This window comes from Mytilus edulis, chromosome 2 (assembly GCF_963676685.1).
Source record: "Mytilus edulis chromosome 2, xbMytEdul2.2, whole genome shotgun sequence".
NCBI classification, from domain to species: Eukaryota; Metazoa; Mollusca; class Bivalvia; order Mytilida; family Mytilidae; genus Mytilus; species Mytilus edulis.
Genome location: NC_092345.1, coordinates 94,436,985 through 94,455,557, shown reverse-complemented (window position 1 = coordinate 94,455,557; position 18,573 = coordinate 94,436,985). Strand labels below are relative to the sequence as shown.

At 32.4% G+C, this 18,573-nt stretch overlaps 1 protein-coding gene across 2 annotated transcripts in view; it reads right to left on the bottom strand.

Annotated features, from left to right (window-relative positions):
- Positions 1-17,732, bottom strand: part of LOC139513515 (MAM and LDL-receptor class A domain-containing protein 2-like) — a 31,624-nt gene extending 13,892 nt beyond the window's left edge. Inside the window, exons 1-11 of one of the 2 annotated variants that reach the window (XR_011662455.1) lie at positions 17,595-17,732; positions 13,385-13,631; positions 11,602-11,688; positions 8,050-8,101; positions 7,503-7,538; positions 6,841-7,155; positions 6,486-6,569; positions 6,057-6,308; positions 2,698-2,802; positions 1,396-1,547; positions 206-398 (exon numbers count right to left, since the gene is read on the bottom strand). Coding sequence is in view for 1 of the 2 variants with exons in the window: in XM_071302110.1 (XP_071158211.1) it covers positions 206-398; positions 1,396-1,547; positions 2,698-2,802; positions 6,057-6,308; positions 6,486-6,569; positions 6,841-7,155; positions 7,503-7,538; positions 8,050-8,101; positions 11,602-11,688; positions 13,385-13,579 (1,471 nt within the window). In the remaining variant the exon portion in view is untranslated. The remainder of the gene's footprint in view (positions 1-205; positions 399-1,395; positions 1,548-2,697; positions 2,803-6,056; positions 6,309-6,485; positions 6,570-6,840; positions 7,156-7,502; positions 7,539-8,049; positions 8,102-11,601; positions 11,689-13,384; positions 13,632-17,594) is intronic. The other variant, XM_071302110.1, reaches the window with a different exon arrangement.
- Positions 17,733-18,573: the final 841 nt, after the last annotated feature.

Genomic DNA, 18,573 nt, shown 5'->3' with positions numbered 1-18,573 from the left:
TTTTATAGCTGGCTATGCGGTATGGGCTTTGCTCATTGTTGAAGGCCGTACGGTGGACTATAGTTGTTAATGTCTGTGTCATTTTGGTCTTTTGTGTATAGTTGTCTCATTGACAATCATACCACACATCTTCTTTTTTATATTGAGCATTCAAAAATATATAAATCCAGGACAACAGATGATCTAAATTAGGTTGATAACTTACATAAGGGACAAGTTCCGTTTAGTAAGCTAATGTCATCGATGGAAACTACCATATTATTTGTGCGAACGTCAAATACAAACTGAATAACATCGGATGTGTTTGGTAGTTGTAGAAACTCTTGTGTCCAATTAGGTACTTGATTATCCTTTATGGTTTTGTTAACATAAGTTTGTTTTCCAGGACATGAAGTTCCCTGTATAAAAAAAATATTGCAATTTTTCGAGTTATTCTGTATCTTCAAGTGGAATTTCGGAACTACCTGTAGAAATATTTTGTACGCAAATAACACTTAAGATATATGCTAAATAGACAACTTCAACTAATAAATAATCACATTCATTATTAGTTTCTAGAATTGTCAATATTGATAAACTAACAAGTATCATAATTTTTTAAGCGCAAATGTTCAGTTGTCATAAGATGTAAATGGACAAACAAAAAAGTGAAAACCAGATGATACATCATTGGAAAGCATATCTTGCTTTGTCAAAGAGATTTTTAAGATATATCCAGTAATAAACTAGAGGAAGTAGTAGTGTCAATGTAAGTTATATAAAAAAAAAAACAGTTATTAACTACATATGGAACATAACTGACATATGCCGAGTCAAAATGTGACTTAATCCGACACACTGTATCGATCACACACTCTTCGGTGATGGTGACATGTTATGGGATAACCCTAATATTAATTACAATTAATGTTTCACTTTTTCACTCTTTCATTTTTTCCAGTATCTACTTTCCTTTTCTGTACACTACCACCTACTGTCGCGAATTGCGATAAACATTATTATTGTTTAAACATATTTCTCCTTTGACATTTTGTTTTGTTTGTGAAACTTGCTCTTTTTGTCATAAATTTTGTCTCCGTTAATTAGCTCCGTTATTTATATTTGAGTATCTCCATTAATTGTTATAGAAAACTTGATATTCACTACATTCTCGTGCTTTATGCTTTAGTTATCCCTATAAATAAGAATGGAAAAATAATTTGTATATACTATAGAATTGAACTGGAATATGTGAACTGTAACTGTATGGATGATGTATGATAAATGATAGAATAAATATCAAAATGATGATGTGTTTTTCATTACAAAATGTGGAATTAGTGGTGAACCTTTCAAAAAAGACAAACAAAAAAATTACAGTGTTCGTTAACAATTACCTACGCAACACCTACTTACCTTTGATGTAACATCAATACTACTACCAGGTGAACTACCAATAATCTCATTTTTATACCAGAATGTCAGGCACGATTGACCATCAACCTTCACCCATAGAGACTCAATCCTCGATGTTGAGTTATCATACGTGGTAGCAAAATGACCGTTCTCTGCAATTTATAACGATGTTTATGTGTAGTTTCAGTACAGTAGTTTAGTGATTTACTGGAGTTACAAGAGGTAAACAGAATTATATGAGGTTCATGAACAAATATGTGTCTAATGCCCCATTAAAAATCTGTTTGCTGATATTTCCATATAATCCATTGAAGTTACTTGTACTACAGAACAAATTAATCCTGCTGATAACCCTTATGGAATTTATTATGGAACCCATGTTAAATTGAACACTTACAAAACTTTCGAAAATGATTTCTCTGTAAAATGTGAACGTCAAAGTTTCAATTTTATTTTTCGATCTAAATTATTTTCAAAGGTGTAGACCCGTATATTGAAATTACTTAAGGTTACGCTAAATGATACCGACTGTGTTTAAATAAGAAATGACTTAGACAACAATTAACCCTTAAGAACAGAAAAGGTGTGTCGAAATTTGTTTGTATTTGGTTCAGCACATTCAATCAATTAGTGATTACTGTGCAATTTGATTTTCCAAAAATAATCAAAGAGAAAAGTTTGCAGTCACACATTTGTGACCAATATTACCATCAAACAAAAAAAGATTACTGTTATCAGCCTGTAATCCCTACACTTGCGAACAATTAGATTTTTATCTCCCGAATATATATATTTTTTTTTTATTTTAAGTTAAGGTGATTTATCTTGAATGGATATTGAAAACTGATTAATAAACTGGATCAAGGTTGAACTATGCTGCTGCTTCGTTATTATATGAATGAATCTATCTATTTCTCTAATCACAAATTTAATTAACCGGTAAAATTTGCATTTATTTACATTATAAGATTTCCATCTGTATGCAGCGATCGATAAGCATTTACATAATTTCAAATTGGTATCAGATATCGATAGATGACTCAGCTTAGCTTGAATTTCAAAATAATTTCTGAATTTTCGATTTTCTCATTTAAACTAGTTAAAAAGCAATATATTTCTAAAGCAAATAATAATACCAACCAAACACTAGTATGTTAATAGAAAAGCATATTTTCAAAAACTGCGAAATTTATGAACAGAACTGAATTAATAACAGTCGTAGTGGTCAGATCAAAATAATTGTTCTAGGTTGAACTCTATTTGCTATCGAAAAATACTTTGATTTGTATAATAAAAACTCACTTGACCCTTTCGTATGATCATCTGAGTTATTAGCTACACGCCATTTGTACAATTTAAGATGGCAGTTGGAATTTTCAAAGTCGCAAGATATTCCATCACCAGAATCTAAGAACAAAGAATGACAAAGAAATTAAAAAAATCATAGTGTTTTATGTTCCGTTGTACTTCTTTTTTGTATCCTTTTTTAGACTTTGTAAAACGTCACCATTGTCTTAGCAGAAAGTTAATGAATCAGGAGTGTGTCACAGACCGTCTCGTCCTTTTTATATAAACAAAAAGTTTATCGGAAGATACCAGGACATGATTGATAAATATTCAGTATCAACTACACAAATAATATACACGATGATCATGAAATCTAGATTATTGGTACTGACGTTGTTTGTCGTCTTGATACATGTAACGTGTTATGGTATTTTTTATTTGTCTTCTTTAAAGGGGCACTAGCTAAGAGATATATAAAAAAAATCAAAAATATAATATTTTTTGTTCAATCATTAATGAAAGTGAAATAGTGAAATAATAATTCACTTTTAGCAGCCAGTATTGGTTAATTTTGTCAAAGTAAGCGAAGAAACATTGATTACATCTTCTGACATCAGACTCGGACTTCTCTTGAACTGAATTCTAATGTGCGTATTGTTATACGTTTACTTTTCTACATTGGTTAGAGGTATAGGGGGAGGGTTGAGATCTCACAAACATGTTTAACCCCGCCGCATTTTTTGCGCCTGTCCCAAGTCAGGAGCCTCTGGCCTTTGTTAGTCTTGTATTATTTTAATTTTAGTTTCTTGTGTACAATTTGGAAATTAGTATGGCGTTCATTATCACTGGACAAGTATATATTTGTTCAGGGGCCAGCTGAAGGACGCCTTTGGGTGCGGGAATTTCTCGCTACATTGAAGACCTGTTGGTGACCCTCTGCGGATGTTTTTTATTTGGTCGGGTTGTTGTCTCTTTGACACATTCCCCATTTCCATTCTCAATTTTATAATGTATTATTCACTTGCAAGTGAATAATTCGGCCTCATTAAATCGTGTTCATGTGAACTTCAATTTAACTCATTAGCGAGTGATGGATAACACGTTAATTGTATGTGTATAATTGTTTAAAGGTAACGAATGTCAACAGTGAAAGTGAAACAAAGGTAAATCATTTAACTGACTTATTCGATCCACAAAAACTCATTCTTATGTAGTAAAAACGATGATTAACATATATTTTTAATCTATAGTATAAAATTAAACAGACATAGCAAAATGAAATTACACGAGTTAGCTTTTCTATTTATATCTTTATTTATGTTTATATCACTTATATGGTCATCGGAATTATTCGGAGGCCAACTCGATAAATAATTAGATGGCGTCAAGACTAAAAAACACACGAAACGAGGCTACATATTCTCGACACTATGCCATGTAAATTGCTTATTTGTTACTTTTTATGATTTGGATACAGGTTTTACATTGTTATTAATCAATTATTGGAATTTGAGAATTTGACAGCTAGTGCGCCTTTAAGGTTTATGACCCCTTCTGTGGCCATTTTAAACCAATATTTTTATAGAAAATCCACAGTTTTAGATATAGAGATTTTTTGTTATAAAATTTGAAACATAGATTACTCACTTGCTTTTTTATGATGTGCTAGTGTTTATTTTTTACAAAAAGTTCTAACAAACCTGTAAATTCCAAAATACCTCGTGCTGAATCACTAAAGTCGAGCGCAACCTAAAAGGTGTACTTGATTTGGTCCATATTTTTACGTTTTAACCAATAACTACATTTATAAACTTGTTTTAAGGAAATCAATGCTAGCACTGCATGCAATAATCCTATATATATATCATTCTTCAAATTGCCAAATATGAGAGTATAAGGATAAAGGCTGTGGATTTTCTATAAAATGTCCATATGTTCAGCATTGAATCAAAACAAGGGTGCATAATCCTTTAAAATATTACTTTTACTGTTGTGTGTATTTTTTATGATATCCATTTAAAGTGGCTCGGTTATTGTGTTTTTATGCTATAGTAAAATTATTGCATTCTTGTCTTTCATGTTTGCTAATGTGCTTTGTCTATATGCCTTTTTGTGCTTCTTTGTTACAAATTTTTTTTTTTTTTTTTTTTATTAAGATTATAACACAATGTTGACTCCTGTAACCCTGTTTTTGTTTGGCATTTTTACCTATTATGTTTGTTTGTTGATCACACATAGTTCTCAATATATACAGATGGAATTTGATGCAACTGTAATACAAGTGAGGGGTTTAGCTTGCTATGAAATCAGGTTTAATCCACCATTTTCTACATGAAACATTTATTTACGAAGTCACGAATACGACACTTGTTATCAATTCGTTTGATGTGTTAGAGCTTTGCCATTTGATTAGGGACTTTCCGTTTTGAATTGTCCTCGTATTTCAGTATTTTTGTGATTTTATTTTTTTTCCCGTCATTGTGTTATTGTAAAAAATAAAATGTTTTCATTTTTGCTTATGTGCTTTGTCTATATGCCATTTTGTGTGTTTGTTAATATTTGTTTGTTTTTATAGTGATTAATAAGATTATAACACAATGTTGGCTGTTATACCTCTAGTTTCACATTTTTACCTATTATGTCTGTTTGTTTTATTCACATATCGTTATCAATACAATGGAATTGTATGCGGCTGTCATACAAGTGAAAGGTTTTGCTAGCTACAAAACCATTTTTAATCCACCGTTTCATACATAGGAAAATGCATGTACCAAGACAGGAATATGACAGTTGTTATCCATTCGTTGGATGTATTTGAGCTTTTGAATTGCCATTTGTCAAGAGAATTTCCGTTTTGAATTTTTCTGAGTTCAGTATTTTTGTGATTTTGCTCTTTCATATATCTATTCATACAAGTAAGGATACTTCAAATCCTCCAGAACCGTTAGTAAAAAAGTTAGTTGTTTTAATCTTTATTCAGTAGACAAGGAAGTAAATGTTTCCTAGGAAACTTTTTAAATTAATGTTGGACTACAGATAATCAGTAGAAATTATCAAAGTTTACTTCGGTTGGATAAAATGATAAAATGATTCGAAATCATGATGGATAGGCTGATAAGTAATTTTTTTGTTTTTATTATATACCACAGCTATGTGACCGTATCTGATTTTCAGCAGACTAACAAAACAGAACAATTTACTGATGAAAGATATTGCTATCTTCGTTTTGCCAATGATTTGGATGCATTAAATTTTCAAATTAAATTTTATTTGGTTATAAGGTCTTTTTGTTGTGTAGCGTTTTGTAGACTAATTTGAAAACATTTTCTAAATATATATTGTACTACTCTAATTATATATTGATAACAACTCACCTGTTGAATTAACAAATATAGTCTTTTGTATATTGTGGAATCCATCATTGACGGTACAAACGTGTTCGCCGAGATCTGCAGGACTTAGTTGGTTGATTGTGATAACGTTCCCGTCATTTAACGGATAACACTGTTGGTCACTTGAGTGTTTCCAGTTGACTGTTTGTGATGGTGTTGTTGTACAATTAAGTTTGATATTGGTTCCTAGTGGTGCTGTTATAACAGTTGTGTTGTCTACAAACTCTATTTTCCCTGTTTTGATTAACAAGAAACGTATCATTTACACCGCGTGTCTTACTGTCTTATACTTCTGTGAAAATAATTAAGTAATATGAAAAATATAAATGAAATCGTTACAGCAGAAGTAGATAAAACTATTGTCAAGTTCGAAATTGCCCGAACATTAATTTTGACGTATACGAAACTTACGAATGCAATCACAGGTTTCAGAAGTGTTAGCCATAATCCCTTTCGCACCAGTCTCTCCCAATTCACCTTTGATTCCAATATCACCTCAAAATAAAGAAGTAAAATCATTTTAAAGGTTGGCCAATTATTCCATTTGGTTTTTTTTAATCTTCGTTTCAAAAATAAATGCAATCAATGTTTACTGAATATTTGAAACGTATTTTTTTTTTTAAAGTTTAAATAAATTCTTAATAAAATATAAACTATATTGAAAAATCTTCACAGACAAACTTTCCCATTTTAATTTATCAGTATGTTTGTTATAACAGCAAATTCATAGCCTCTTAATAACACTGATATTAATTTATTTGGTTACCATTGTCCCCAACATGCCCAAGACTTCCTTTTAATCCAGGAAAACCTTTTTGGCCTTGTGGTCCTTTTCTGCCATTAGTTCCTTGCACACCTTTTGGTCCTCTCGATCCACGTATTCCTGATTTCCCGTTCTCTCCTGTATTTCCAATATTACCTTTCAAACCACGCATTCCATCGACACCTCCATCGCCTTTAGAACCTTTCCATCCCGAACTACCCTTAGGTCCAGGGTTTCCAGGTAACCCCTTTTGACCATCGTTACCTGGGACTCCTATATTCCCAATCAATCCAGGCTCTCCTTGGCTACCAATGTCACCTTATATTAGATAATTAGAAAAATATTGATATAAGATTCCATAAAATGCAAAATAATAAGACAATTCAATATTAATGACCGTCGATATAAAAATTGTGAACATATAAAGGAGTTAATGTTGTGGGGTATACATCACTAAAACATTTACTAAAGAACACAAAATACGTATAAAAATAATTAATAGACTAGTTTCTATACAATATCAAGCATTAAGTCTCCCAAAGTCTAGACAGGGACTACCGAAGTTATGACATCACTCTTTAAAGAAGAAAAAAAATGAACAGTGCAGAATCAAATCATTTAAAAGTAACGTGTGTCTGTTTGACAAAGATAATGTGTAATCTTACCCTTAACACCGACTAGACCAACGTCTCCTTTCAACCCTGCAACAAAATCAAAAGGTGATCATATATTACCATCGAATTATTTTCACCCACATTACCCATAATTCTGTTGGAAACCTGTCGTAAAAAGAAGTTGTATGTTTCATTACAGAGCATATAACACGTTCTGCTATAGAAGTCCATCTAATGTATAAGCGTTTACTTCGATCAAGAATTGTAAATCTAATACCTTACCAGGGCATTAGTGTCAAGTATTTTATTGGAAAAAAAACACAGCATGCTGACACTTCTATAGTGATCATCTGTTAACATTAAGTTGTTGGGTTGTTGTATTATTTAAATAGGATTCAAATCTCCAAACTCATGTGAATGTAGAGTATTTACAAGAAAGCAAAAACATCAGTAACATATCAGACACGATATTAAACTTCTCTACATGCATGATGTCACTTACTAATGTAAACTACTTTCTCGTAACAATTACCTGAACATTATGTTTTTGTCTTGCAATAAATCAGATAAAAAAAAAGAGAAGGATTAATGTTTTTACCTTTCAAGCATATTTTTGTATCGTTTGCACAAGACTTCTCAAGTAAATGCTCCTGAAAAACACACTCTCAAACAATATATAAGTTATATCATACCTTTTTTTAAATGTCTTAACTATATTAGAAAATATGCATCTAACCCTAGCTATAGGCAGATGAAAGAATTTTACCGGGTTAAAACATATATACATTCTTTTAAAATATATATATGTAGTGTACAAGTTGCAATTTTGTACAGGTTATAACTTGTACAAAAATATTGTACATGTTATAATTTGTACAATGCTAAAATACAAGTTATAACATGTACAAAGTATCTCGCACATGTTATAACATGTACAAAATATTGCTTAAAAATTGTGTAAACCTAAATAATAATAAAGCAGAATATACATGCAAGATTGAAATTTATTAAGTAATGAAGAACAATAATCAAAAGCAAAAAAAAGGTGCATTATTTACAGCATGCATAAAATACATTTTAGAAACAAGTCACTGGTATTCAAGGTTACCTACACAAGATGGAAGCATGGATTGACAAATGGCTACTAAAATTTCAACCGGAAAAAATGTAAATACATGAAAATATGTAAGAAATCAAATAACACTGAACACTCACCAAATTATAGTCTTCTAAATCATACAATAGGAAAGGTTAAAGAGGTTAAAGATATAGGAGTCCTAATCGACTCCTCAGAACTCACTTTTGAAAATCACATAAGCGAAAAAGTGAATAAGGCCAACTTCAATTTTGCAGTTCGCAGAAGAATTTTTAAATACTTTGGTACATTTCTTTATATACATAATTTAAGAGAAAACCTGCACAAGTTCGATGGTAAAATTATTTTGTTCATTTATGTATGCCTTCAACCCCATTGGGGTATACATTTATATGCATTTATTCAACAAGAGTGCACACACTGAAATGTCTTGCCTTCTTTACTAATCATTGATATTATGTTGATAGTCCTAAATATAAAGCTTTATTACAACTGTCACATAAACTTAACATAAACCAAGAAAAACTAAACATTGACCTTTGAATCATGAAAATGAGGTCAAGGTCAGATGAACCATGCCAGGCAGACATGTACAGCTAACAATTCTTCCATACAGCAAATAGTTGACCTATTGCTTATAGTTTAAGAAAAACAGACTAAAACACAAACCTTCAACACTGAGCAATGAACCGTGAAAATGAGGTCAAGGTCAAATAAAACCTGTGTAAATGACATATAGATCGTAAAATGTTTTCATACACTAAATATAGTTAACCTATTGCATATAGTATTAGAAAAAAAGACCGAAACTCAAAAACTTAACTTTATCCACTGAACCATGAAAATGAGGTCAAGGTCAGATGAAACCTGCCAGATAGACATGTACACCTTACAATCATTCCATACACCAAATATAGTAGACCTATTGCATACAGTATAAGAAAAACAGACCAAAACACAAAAACTTAACTAAAACCACTGAACCATGAACATGAGGTCAAGGTCAGATGACACCTGCCAGTTGGACATGTACACCTTACAGTCCTTCCATACACCGAACATACTAGACCTATTGCTTATAGTATCTCAGATATGGACTTGACCACCAAAACTTAACCTTGTTCGCTGATTCATGAAATGAGGTCGAGGTCAAGTGAAAACGGGCACGAGGACCTTGCAAGGTACGCACATACCAAATATAGTTATCCTATTACTTATAATAAGAGATAATTTAACATTACAAACAATCTTAACTTTTTTTTCAAGTAGTCACTGAACCATGAAAATGAGGTCAAGGACATTGGACATGTGACTGACGGAAACTTCGTAACATAAGGCATTTATATACAAAGTATGAAGCATCCAAGTCTTCTACCTTCTAAAATATAAGGCTTTTAAGAAGCTAGCTAACGCCGCCGCCGTAGCCGCCGCCGCCGCAGGATCACTATCCCTATGTCGAGCTTTCTGCATCTAAAGTCTACAATAAACTATTAAAAGTTGAAGAAGCCAAATAAATATCGTGATTGAATTTTAGGAAGTACTAAGTATCTGCCATTTACATTTAATTCCTAAATAAATAGAACAATTTTAGTATAAAGAAAATCAATTACATGGGACAGCTACGTTAACAAACCAGATCTTGTCATCTGAATTAATTCGGTATAATAATAATAATAAAACAATAGTGCACACACTGAAATGTCTCGCCTTCTTTACTAATCATTGATATTATGTTGATAGTCCTAAGTATAAAGCTAAGCTTTATAACAACTGTACCATAAACTTAACATTAACCAAGATAATTAAACAAAGACCAATGAACCTTGAAAATGAGGTCAAGGTCAGATGAACCATGCCAGGCAGACATGTACAGCTAACAATGCTTCTATACAACATATATAGTTGACCTATTACTTATAGTTTAAGAAAAATAGACCAAAACACAAAAATTTAACACTGTGCAATGAACCGTGAAAATGAGGTCACGGTCAAATAAAACCTGCGCGACTGACATAAAGATCATAAAATATTTCCATACACCAAATATAGTTGACCTATGACATATAGTATTAGATAAAAAGACCAAAACTCAAAAACTTAACTTTGACCACTGAACCATGAAAATGAGGTCAAGGTCACATGACATCTGCCCGCTAGACATGTACACCTTACAATCATTCCATACAACAAATATAGTAGACTTATTGCATATAGTATGAAAACAACAGACCAAAACACAAAAATTTAACTATAACCACTGAACTATGAAAATGAGGTCAAGGTCAGATGACACCTGCCAGTTGGACATGTACACCTTACAGTCCTTCCATACACCGAATATACTAGCCCTATTGCTTATAGTATTTGAGATATGGACTTGACCACCAAAACTTAACCTTGTTCACTGATCCATGAAATGAGGTCAAGGTCAAGTGAAAACTGTCTGACAGACATGAGGACCTTGCAAGGTACGCACATATCAAATATAGTTATCATATTACTTATAATAAGAGAGAATTCAACATTACAAAAAATTTGAACTTTTTTTTCAAGTGGTCACTTAACCATGAAAATGAGGTCAAGGACATTGGACATGTGACTGACGGAAACTTCGTAACATGAGGCATCTATATACAAAGTATGAAGCATCCAGGTCTTCCACCTTCTAAAATATAAAGCTTTTAAGATGTTAGCTAACGCCGCCGCCGTAGCAACCGCCGTCGCCGGATCACTATCCCTATGTCAAGCTTTCTGCAACAAAAGTTGCAGGCTCGACAAAAAAGTAAACCAACTTTATTCAAAGGGTTTCGGTCTTTCACAATTACGCTCTTCCCTTCAAACACACTTTATTCATACCGTTATCAACATAGCAAAATCATTTGGAAAATACTACGTGAAAAAAAATGATAAAGACCGAAGTTGATATCGTCAACTGTCTTGATTGATATCTCATAAAGTATAAATGCGAAATTGTCTTTTCACTATTATATAGCTATCTGTAAGTTTCATCTTAAACTATTTGAACAACAGCCTTTCTAAAAGTATTATGTTTACCTGTGTCTGTATTATACCATTATCTCCATTTGATACCTGTCTTCTGATTAGGTTAAATGTATCATCTTCTTGATTCACTCTGCTTCTCTATATATAAAAACAAGAGTGCACACACTGAAATGTCTCGCCTTCTTGATATTATGTTGATAGTCCTAAGTATAAAGCTTGATTACAACTGTCACATAAACTTAACATTAACCAAGATAGCTAAACAAAGACCAATGAACCATGAAAATGAGGTCAAGGTCAGATGAACCATGCCAGGCAGACATGTACAGCTAACAAAGCTTCCATACAACAAATATAGTTGACCTATTACTTATAGTTTAAGAAAATAGACCAAAACACAAAAACTTAACACTGTGCAATGAACCGTGCAATTGAGGTCATGGTCAAATAAAACCTGCGGGACTGACATATAGATCAAAATATATTTCCATACACCAAATATAGTTGACCTTTGGCATATAATATTAGATAAAAAGACCAAAACTTAAAAACTTAACTTTGACCACTGAACCATGAAAATGAGGTCAAGGTCAGATGACATCTCTCCGCTAGACATGTACACCTTACAACCATTCCATACAACAAATATAGTAGACCTATTGCATAAAGTATGAGAAAAACAGACCAAAACACAAAAACTTAACTATAACCACTGAACCATGAAAATGAGGTCAAGGTCAGATGACACCTTCCAGTTGGACATGTACACCTTCCAGTCCTTCCATACACCAAATATACTAGCCCTATTACTTATAGTATCTGAGATATGGACTTGACCACCAAAACTTAACCTTGTTCACTGATCCATGAAATGAGGTCGAGGTCAAGTGAAAACTGTCTGACGGGCATGAGGACGTTGCAAGGTACGCACATACCAAATATAGTTATCCTATTACTTATAATAAGAGAGAATTCAACATTACAAAAATTTTGAACTTTTTTTTCAAGTGGTCACTGAACCATGAAAATGAGGTCAAGGATATTGGACATGTGACTGACGGAAACTTCGTAACATGAGGCATCTATATACAAAGTATGAAGCATCCAGGTCTTTCACCTTCTAAAATATAAACCTTTTAAGAAGTTAGCTAACGCCGCCGCCGTAGCCGCCGTAGCCGCCGCCGCCGCCGGATCACTATCCCTATGTCGAGCTTTCTGCAACAAAAGTTGCAGGCTCGACAAAAACAACACACGATGTCAATACATTTTCCTCAAATTAAATTTTCCTTGAATTGAACTAAATGTGAATGTAAGTATGCCAAATATTTGTTATTGTTTCCTGTCTAGCTATTAGGTTTTTGTCTCTATCTAACCATAACTTGGTACAGAGGTGAAACACGGCACCCTTAGAACAAACAGTAAAAATCAGTTAGAAAGGTCTTGAAAAACCATACTACAAACGACATGATTAAAAAAGAAATACAAACAATAGTATACAAAATACAATATAGAAAACTAAAGACTGAACAACACGAACCAAACCAAAATTTGGGTGGTATCAGGTGCTCTGGAAGGGTAAGCAGATCCTGCTGCACTGTGACACACGTGATATCTGTCAGATTCGGTACGTCATCAGTTCGGGAAAAGGGAAGGGATTTTAGTTACCAAACGACACATAGTTTAAAAAATTATCAGCATTTATTGTTTTAGCATAAATCAGTTCACCTTACCTTGATTCTAAACATCAAATCAAATTAGAAAATAAAAAAAATAAAACAATTTCACCGTTAACTTTCATCTGTTGTCAAATTGAAAGTAGTAGTAATATACATACCTTTAACTGAGATGAATTAAAACATCTGGCTGAAATATTCGCTATTATCTGTCTTTTGGTGTCTAACTTGGTCTGTAAAACATCCCGTTTATGATTCTCAATTACAGTAACTGCTACAAACACAATAAGCTGAAACAGACAAACAGACACAGTAATGTATGTTGTCCTTTCGGAATATTTATGCCGGATCCCCATTACATTTACATTCAGACATGAACTATGTTATCTCCGTCACACAGATTTAAACCTGTTCAAAGAAGACATGATAAGGTCGTCTGACGGACATTGCAAAAGTATGATACATGTATTGATAACAAAAAGATTTCAAATTTTCCATTTAATTATTTAATTTGATGCACTGTGTGAGATATGTTGGTGTATTTTTGGCAATTATAAACTGTGTTCCTAGATACCCAATATCATTTAAAAAACAATATTAATACAAAAAAAAATTCTACAAATTTGTAGCGAGTTTGTATGAATTACTTTCAATGAACCCGTAGTCTACTTGATCAACAGACGTTTCGTTTATGCAACTTTATATGAAAGTTTAGAACATTTTGATCCCAAGTTGATGTGTTCACGAAAATTTAAATGCGAGCTTTTTCACCTAGTCAATTCAAATATGTAATGAAAAGTATACCTCCATTTGCTACTTTAAATGATAAATCGGGTCGACATTGAAGACATTTACTCAAAACATATACTACATGAAGGATTGGAAAAACTTGGACTGCCACTGGAAACTGAGCGAATGTGTAATATAGGGAAAAAATCTTTCAATCGTGACTTGTCTGTCAAGTTAAATGAACAATGTATGATATCGATATTTGCCATGAGACGGAGACCACTACAGTACTACAGTACTATGCAATACGTATGTGTCACATCCATTTTTTGTTATATATTTCATATAAAATATTTTAAAGATAAAAAGTTGAGTCATTTACAGTTGGATCCTATCAAACCATGCGTTGAAAGGCAAATAAACATCTTATTTGAAAATTCGTTTATTTGATTGTAGTTTTTTGTCTTCAGTTGTTATTGTTATCTGCTAACAAGAACTTTTTTTTTATCACAACTTTGTTTGAAAAAAATAAAAGTAAAAGATAATTACCCAGTGTATGTAAAGTGCGGCTCCTAAAATATCATTTTCACTGTATATGCCAGAAATTTTTGATGTAGAATGATAAATAAACAGACGACTTTTTTTTTATTTTTGAAGAAAATGAAGAAAATTAGTTAAAAAGTATATGTTAAGAAACACATAATACTAATAAAACAAAGTAAGAGATGCGAACGGGGTTTTTTTTTGCGCCTAAATCCAAATAGCTGTGAAATATATACCAAAATAGGTGAATATTTAGGACATTTCACGAACAGATCGTGCAGGTGTTTTATAACTAACAGGTAAGATGTTCTGGCAGAAAAAATATTCATTTTAACACAATGATTAAAGTTGTATAACGTAGAATAGGTTTTGTCATTCAGTTTCTTCATATTGAACTGAATTCCACTATGATGCTTTCTTTATGCGAGTCATGTTTACTGTCGAATAATGATACTATTCTTTCATTTTCACTGTAGAGCGATTCATTATTATTGTATATGCGGCGCATTTTCACTGTATGATATATTTGTGTTTTTTTTAATTTTTTTTATCTATTACAGCGTATTTTTTTAAGCATGTAAAGCAAGACTTTAGTTAGCGTGCTTGCTTTGGTTTTTTTTTTTTGTACAATCATTATGATAACACCCAATTTAATTCAAATACAATAATTATATAAATACATATTGTTTAAAGATGTCAATCTTATTTACAAAGTTTGTATAAACAATTATACAAACTAAGCAATCAAGTCAACCAAAGTTTTGCTTTACATGCAGTAGGAAATTAATTAAAATTTCTTATGAATCGTATAGGGATCTTTATCCTTGTTTTTTTTTTTTATCCATTTCCATGACACTTCACCACTAATTACGTACATCTTGATAAAGATTGAATCGTTGGTTTTCCCGTTTAAAAGGTTTTACACTGGGGCCCTTTATAACTTGCTGTTCGGTGTGAGCAAAGACTCCATGTTGAAGACCGTATTTTGACGTATAAAGGTATACTTTTATAAATTGTGACTCGTTTTGAGAGTTGTCTCATTGTCACATATGACATCTTATCTATCTGTGGCTCCAGTGATTCCATATAAAAGTAACCAAATGTTTTCCCAAAAAGGGGGCAACCCCTGTCCCCCTAAATCCTCCTCTTGTATCGAGCTGTTCATTACGGATAAAAAAAATTTTATCAAGGGTGCTCTACTTCACGTACCAATGCAAACAAAAAAGTTCGCCCACACCTTACATTTCATGTTTTAATGACTGTGGATAATTTATGTCACATACCGTTTCACCTTATACAGTTGAAATCATCCAAGCAACAATCGAGTCAAGAACATTTGTTCTACCAAAACTGTCTTTTTCAGAATATGGAAATTGAAGCAGTTGAGGGTACAACTGGGGAAAGTTAATCTTTTATAGCTTTTCTGTCACCATTGCGTTTCAAGATGCATATTTTTTATTTATTGCGTGGAAGATAACGTCCTCAAATGTACTCGTCTCTATTTTACACAGACTGCACTTAAACTCCGCAATATCAATCTTTGACTTAAAAAAAATACAGAAATATCTTTTAATTTTTTTTTAAATCAAGGAAAAACGTAATTTGAAGAATACAATATGACATTTTTTTTTTTGGTTACAAGTTTGAAAAGCTATATATTTGATAAAGAATGAATGAGGAGTTTGTATTTCAATTTGAAAATACATTTATCATAAATTCTAAAGTCATCAACTAAGTTTTTTCATTTGTTTCAAGTGCATTTATCACATAATTCTACAATGAAAATTCCTCGCATCTTCGAAAATTCCACATCAGAAATGACTGCACTAACAGTGATAATTCATCGCATCTATAGTTAAAATGGATCGCTTCAAAAATCGATATGCTATATTATGTTGCTTTTATAACACTTATTTGAACTTTAATGCTATGTTTGTACATAATAAAGATATATCGCAATGAAAATATGTAAAAACTTTCCTTCAAATCAATTAATTTGGTATTTTCAAAACGTAAACAAATACAGTTTTCCCATGATCCTTTATTCTACAATAGACATACCCGCATATGACAGTGAAAATGAACTAGCTGGATTCGCACTTTATATACACTGATTACCGGACAAAAAATTATATTTGTGTTGATACATCATCAGAAAAATACCCCGGAGAACAGTTATCACCAAATAGTTAATAAACATGTTATTTTAGTACTAGGTTGGTCGAAATCAAACCCAAGATAACCGTGTTTTTTTTTAACATAAGACGCAATTTTATTTGAAATATATATAGCAAAATGTCTACATATCTAAAAGCACCCTCTGGAACTTAGTAGCGCGAATCAGTGTGATACTAGTATGACGTCAAGGATAACAACTGTTATCCGACTTTTTTTTTTAGAGAGCAGCAATCTATGATAAGCTCAGAACGATGGCGTTTGCTCTTCCTGTTACTGTAAGTACTTTTTTTTTGCATTTTTATGTAGAAGGTAAATTTTAGAAAATGTAACAGTTTGATATTTTTTTGTAAAACATAAGTCAACGTTTAAATATTTCTATGACTGCATCCTACATTAATTTGCAAGATCCTTTACGTTTGATAATTCAGCTGATCTGTAATATTCCATCTTCATGCCTTATACCAACTTCCGAAGCAAGCTTGTCGGCTCTCCGAACTTTTCCGAAGTCCTGCGTTTAACATTTGATTGCCGACTTTATGAGCTTCGGTCCTTACTTGGAAGCTGGCCTTATACATCGTGTACTGTGTTACGACGCTAGAAAAAAAAAACTGACGAAGAAAGGTAACACCCGGCTACCGAATACTTAATTTGTGTCGAGTCTAGACGGTCGAGTGGTCTAGTGCTGCGGGCATAGTTCAAGGCGATTTTGTGCCACGGTATCTTAGTAGCACGAGTTCGAATCCCGGCAATGGGAGTACAAAAATGTGCTTCCGCAAATTTTACATTCATTGTTGGGCTGTTATTTAGACGAACTATATATTCAGAATGTGTTTAAGTATGATATAGGAATATATAGGTATTTTTGTTAATTTTAAAAACAAGTGTTTGTGATACTGACGTAGGATATTTGTATTGACTTACCTTCTCTTTCTTTTTTTCTTTTTCTTTTTGTGTTGTTCACTCTTACATGTGCTATTAATTTATCTATTGCGCATAGATTCGTTTCTAAAACGATCCGACGCCATCGGAGGAAAGATTGTTGTTATCTAGACTTTATATAATCATGAAACTAGTATATATCATACTTCTATTTATAAATGCAATTACCAGAGAAATAGGCCCTATGCCAGAGGTAGAAAGTTTGCAGGTTTTATACTGTCGATAATGGCAGCAGTTGTGACAGGGGTATGTTGTTATTTTCTTCATCAACATCTTTCGTTGTTGTTATTGTATATGTAATGTCTAGAACCGATACATAAAATTTTCCATTTTTTGTTAATTTTTTTAAAGCTTCTAACATAACACATAATTCCTATACTATAATATGAGAAATATATTATATAGGATTGAATATTTCATTCTACTTTTCAGGCTGGAATACTGATTGGCGTTGGCACATACCATTTCTTTAAAACAAGCAATCAACGAGTATACAATATACACCAGCTAAACAAAGGTGACCATGTCAAATACAAACGAGGGCTTTATTCCCACCATGCCGTAGTTGTAGATGTGTATCCAGAAAATCAGACGTATAAAGTAATACACTTCACTGGTGAGAAAAGGTCAGGCTTTGCGGCAGAAATAAAGGAGGAAATTCTTTCTTTCGAATTTAACACTGAAATCATATTGATCCGTTATAGGTATGGACGATTAGACAGAAGTGAGACGGTAAATCGTGCGTACAAACTGTTGAAACTGCAGAAGGAAATGCGTGTTATTTATGATATTCTCACCAGTAATTGTGAACATTTTGCTACTTGGTGTATTACTGGAAAAGCAAAAAGCCACCAAGTCAATAAAGCATTAGCACCGATTGCTCCTATCATAAACTTAGTGGGTTCACTAGACAGACCTTATTAGGAACAGTCATTAAGCTTTGACCTTTCTGTAGCTTTTT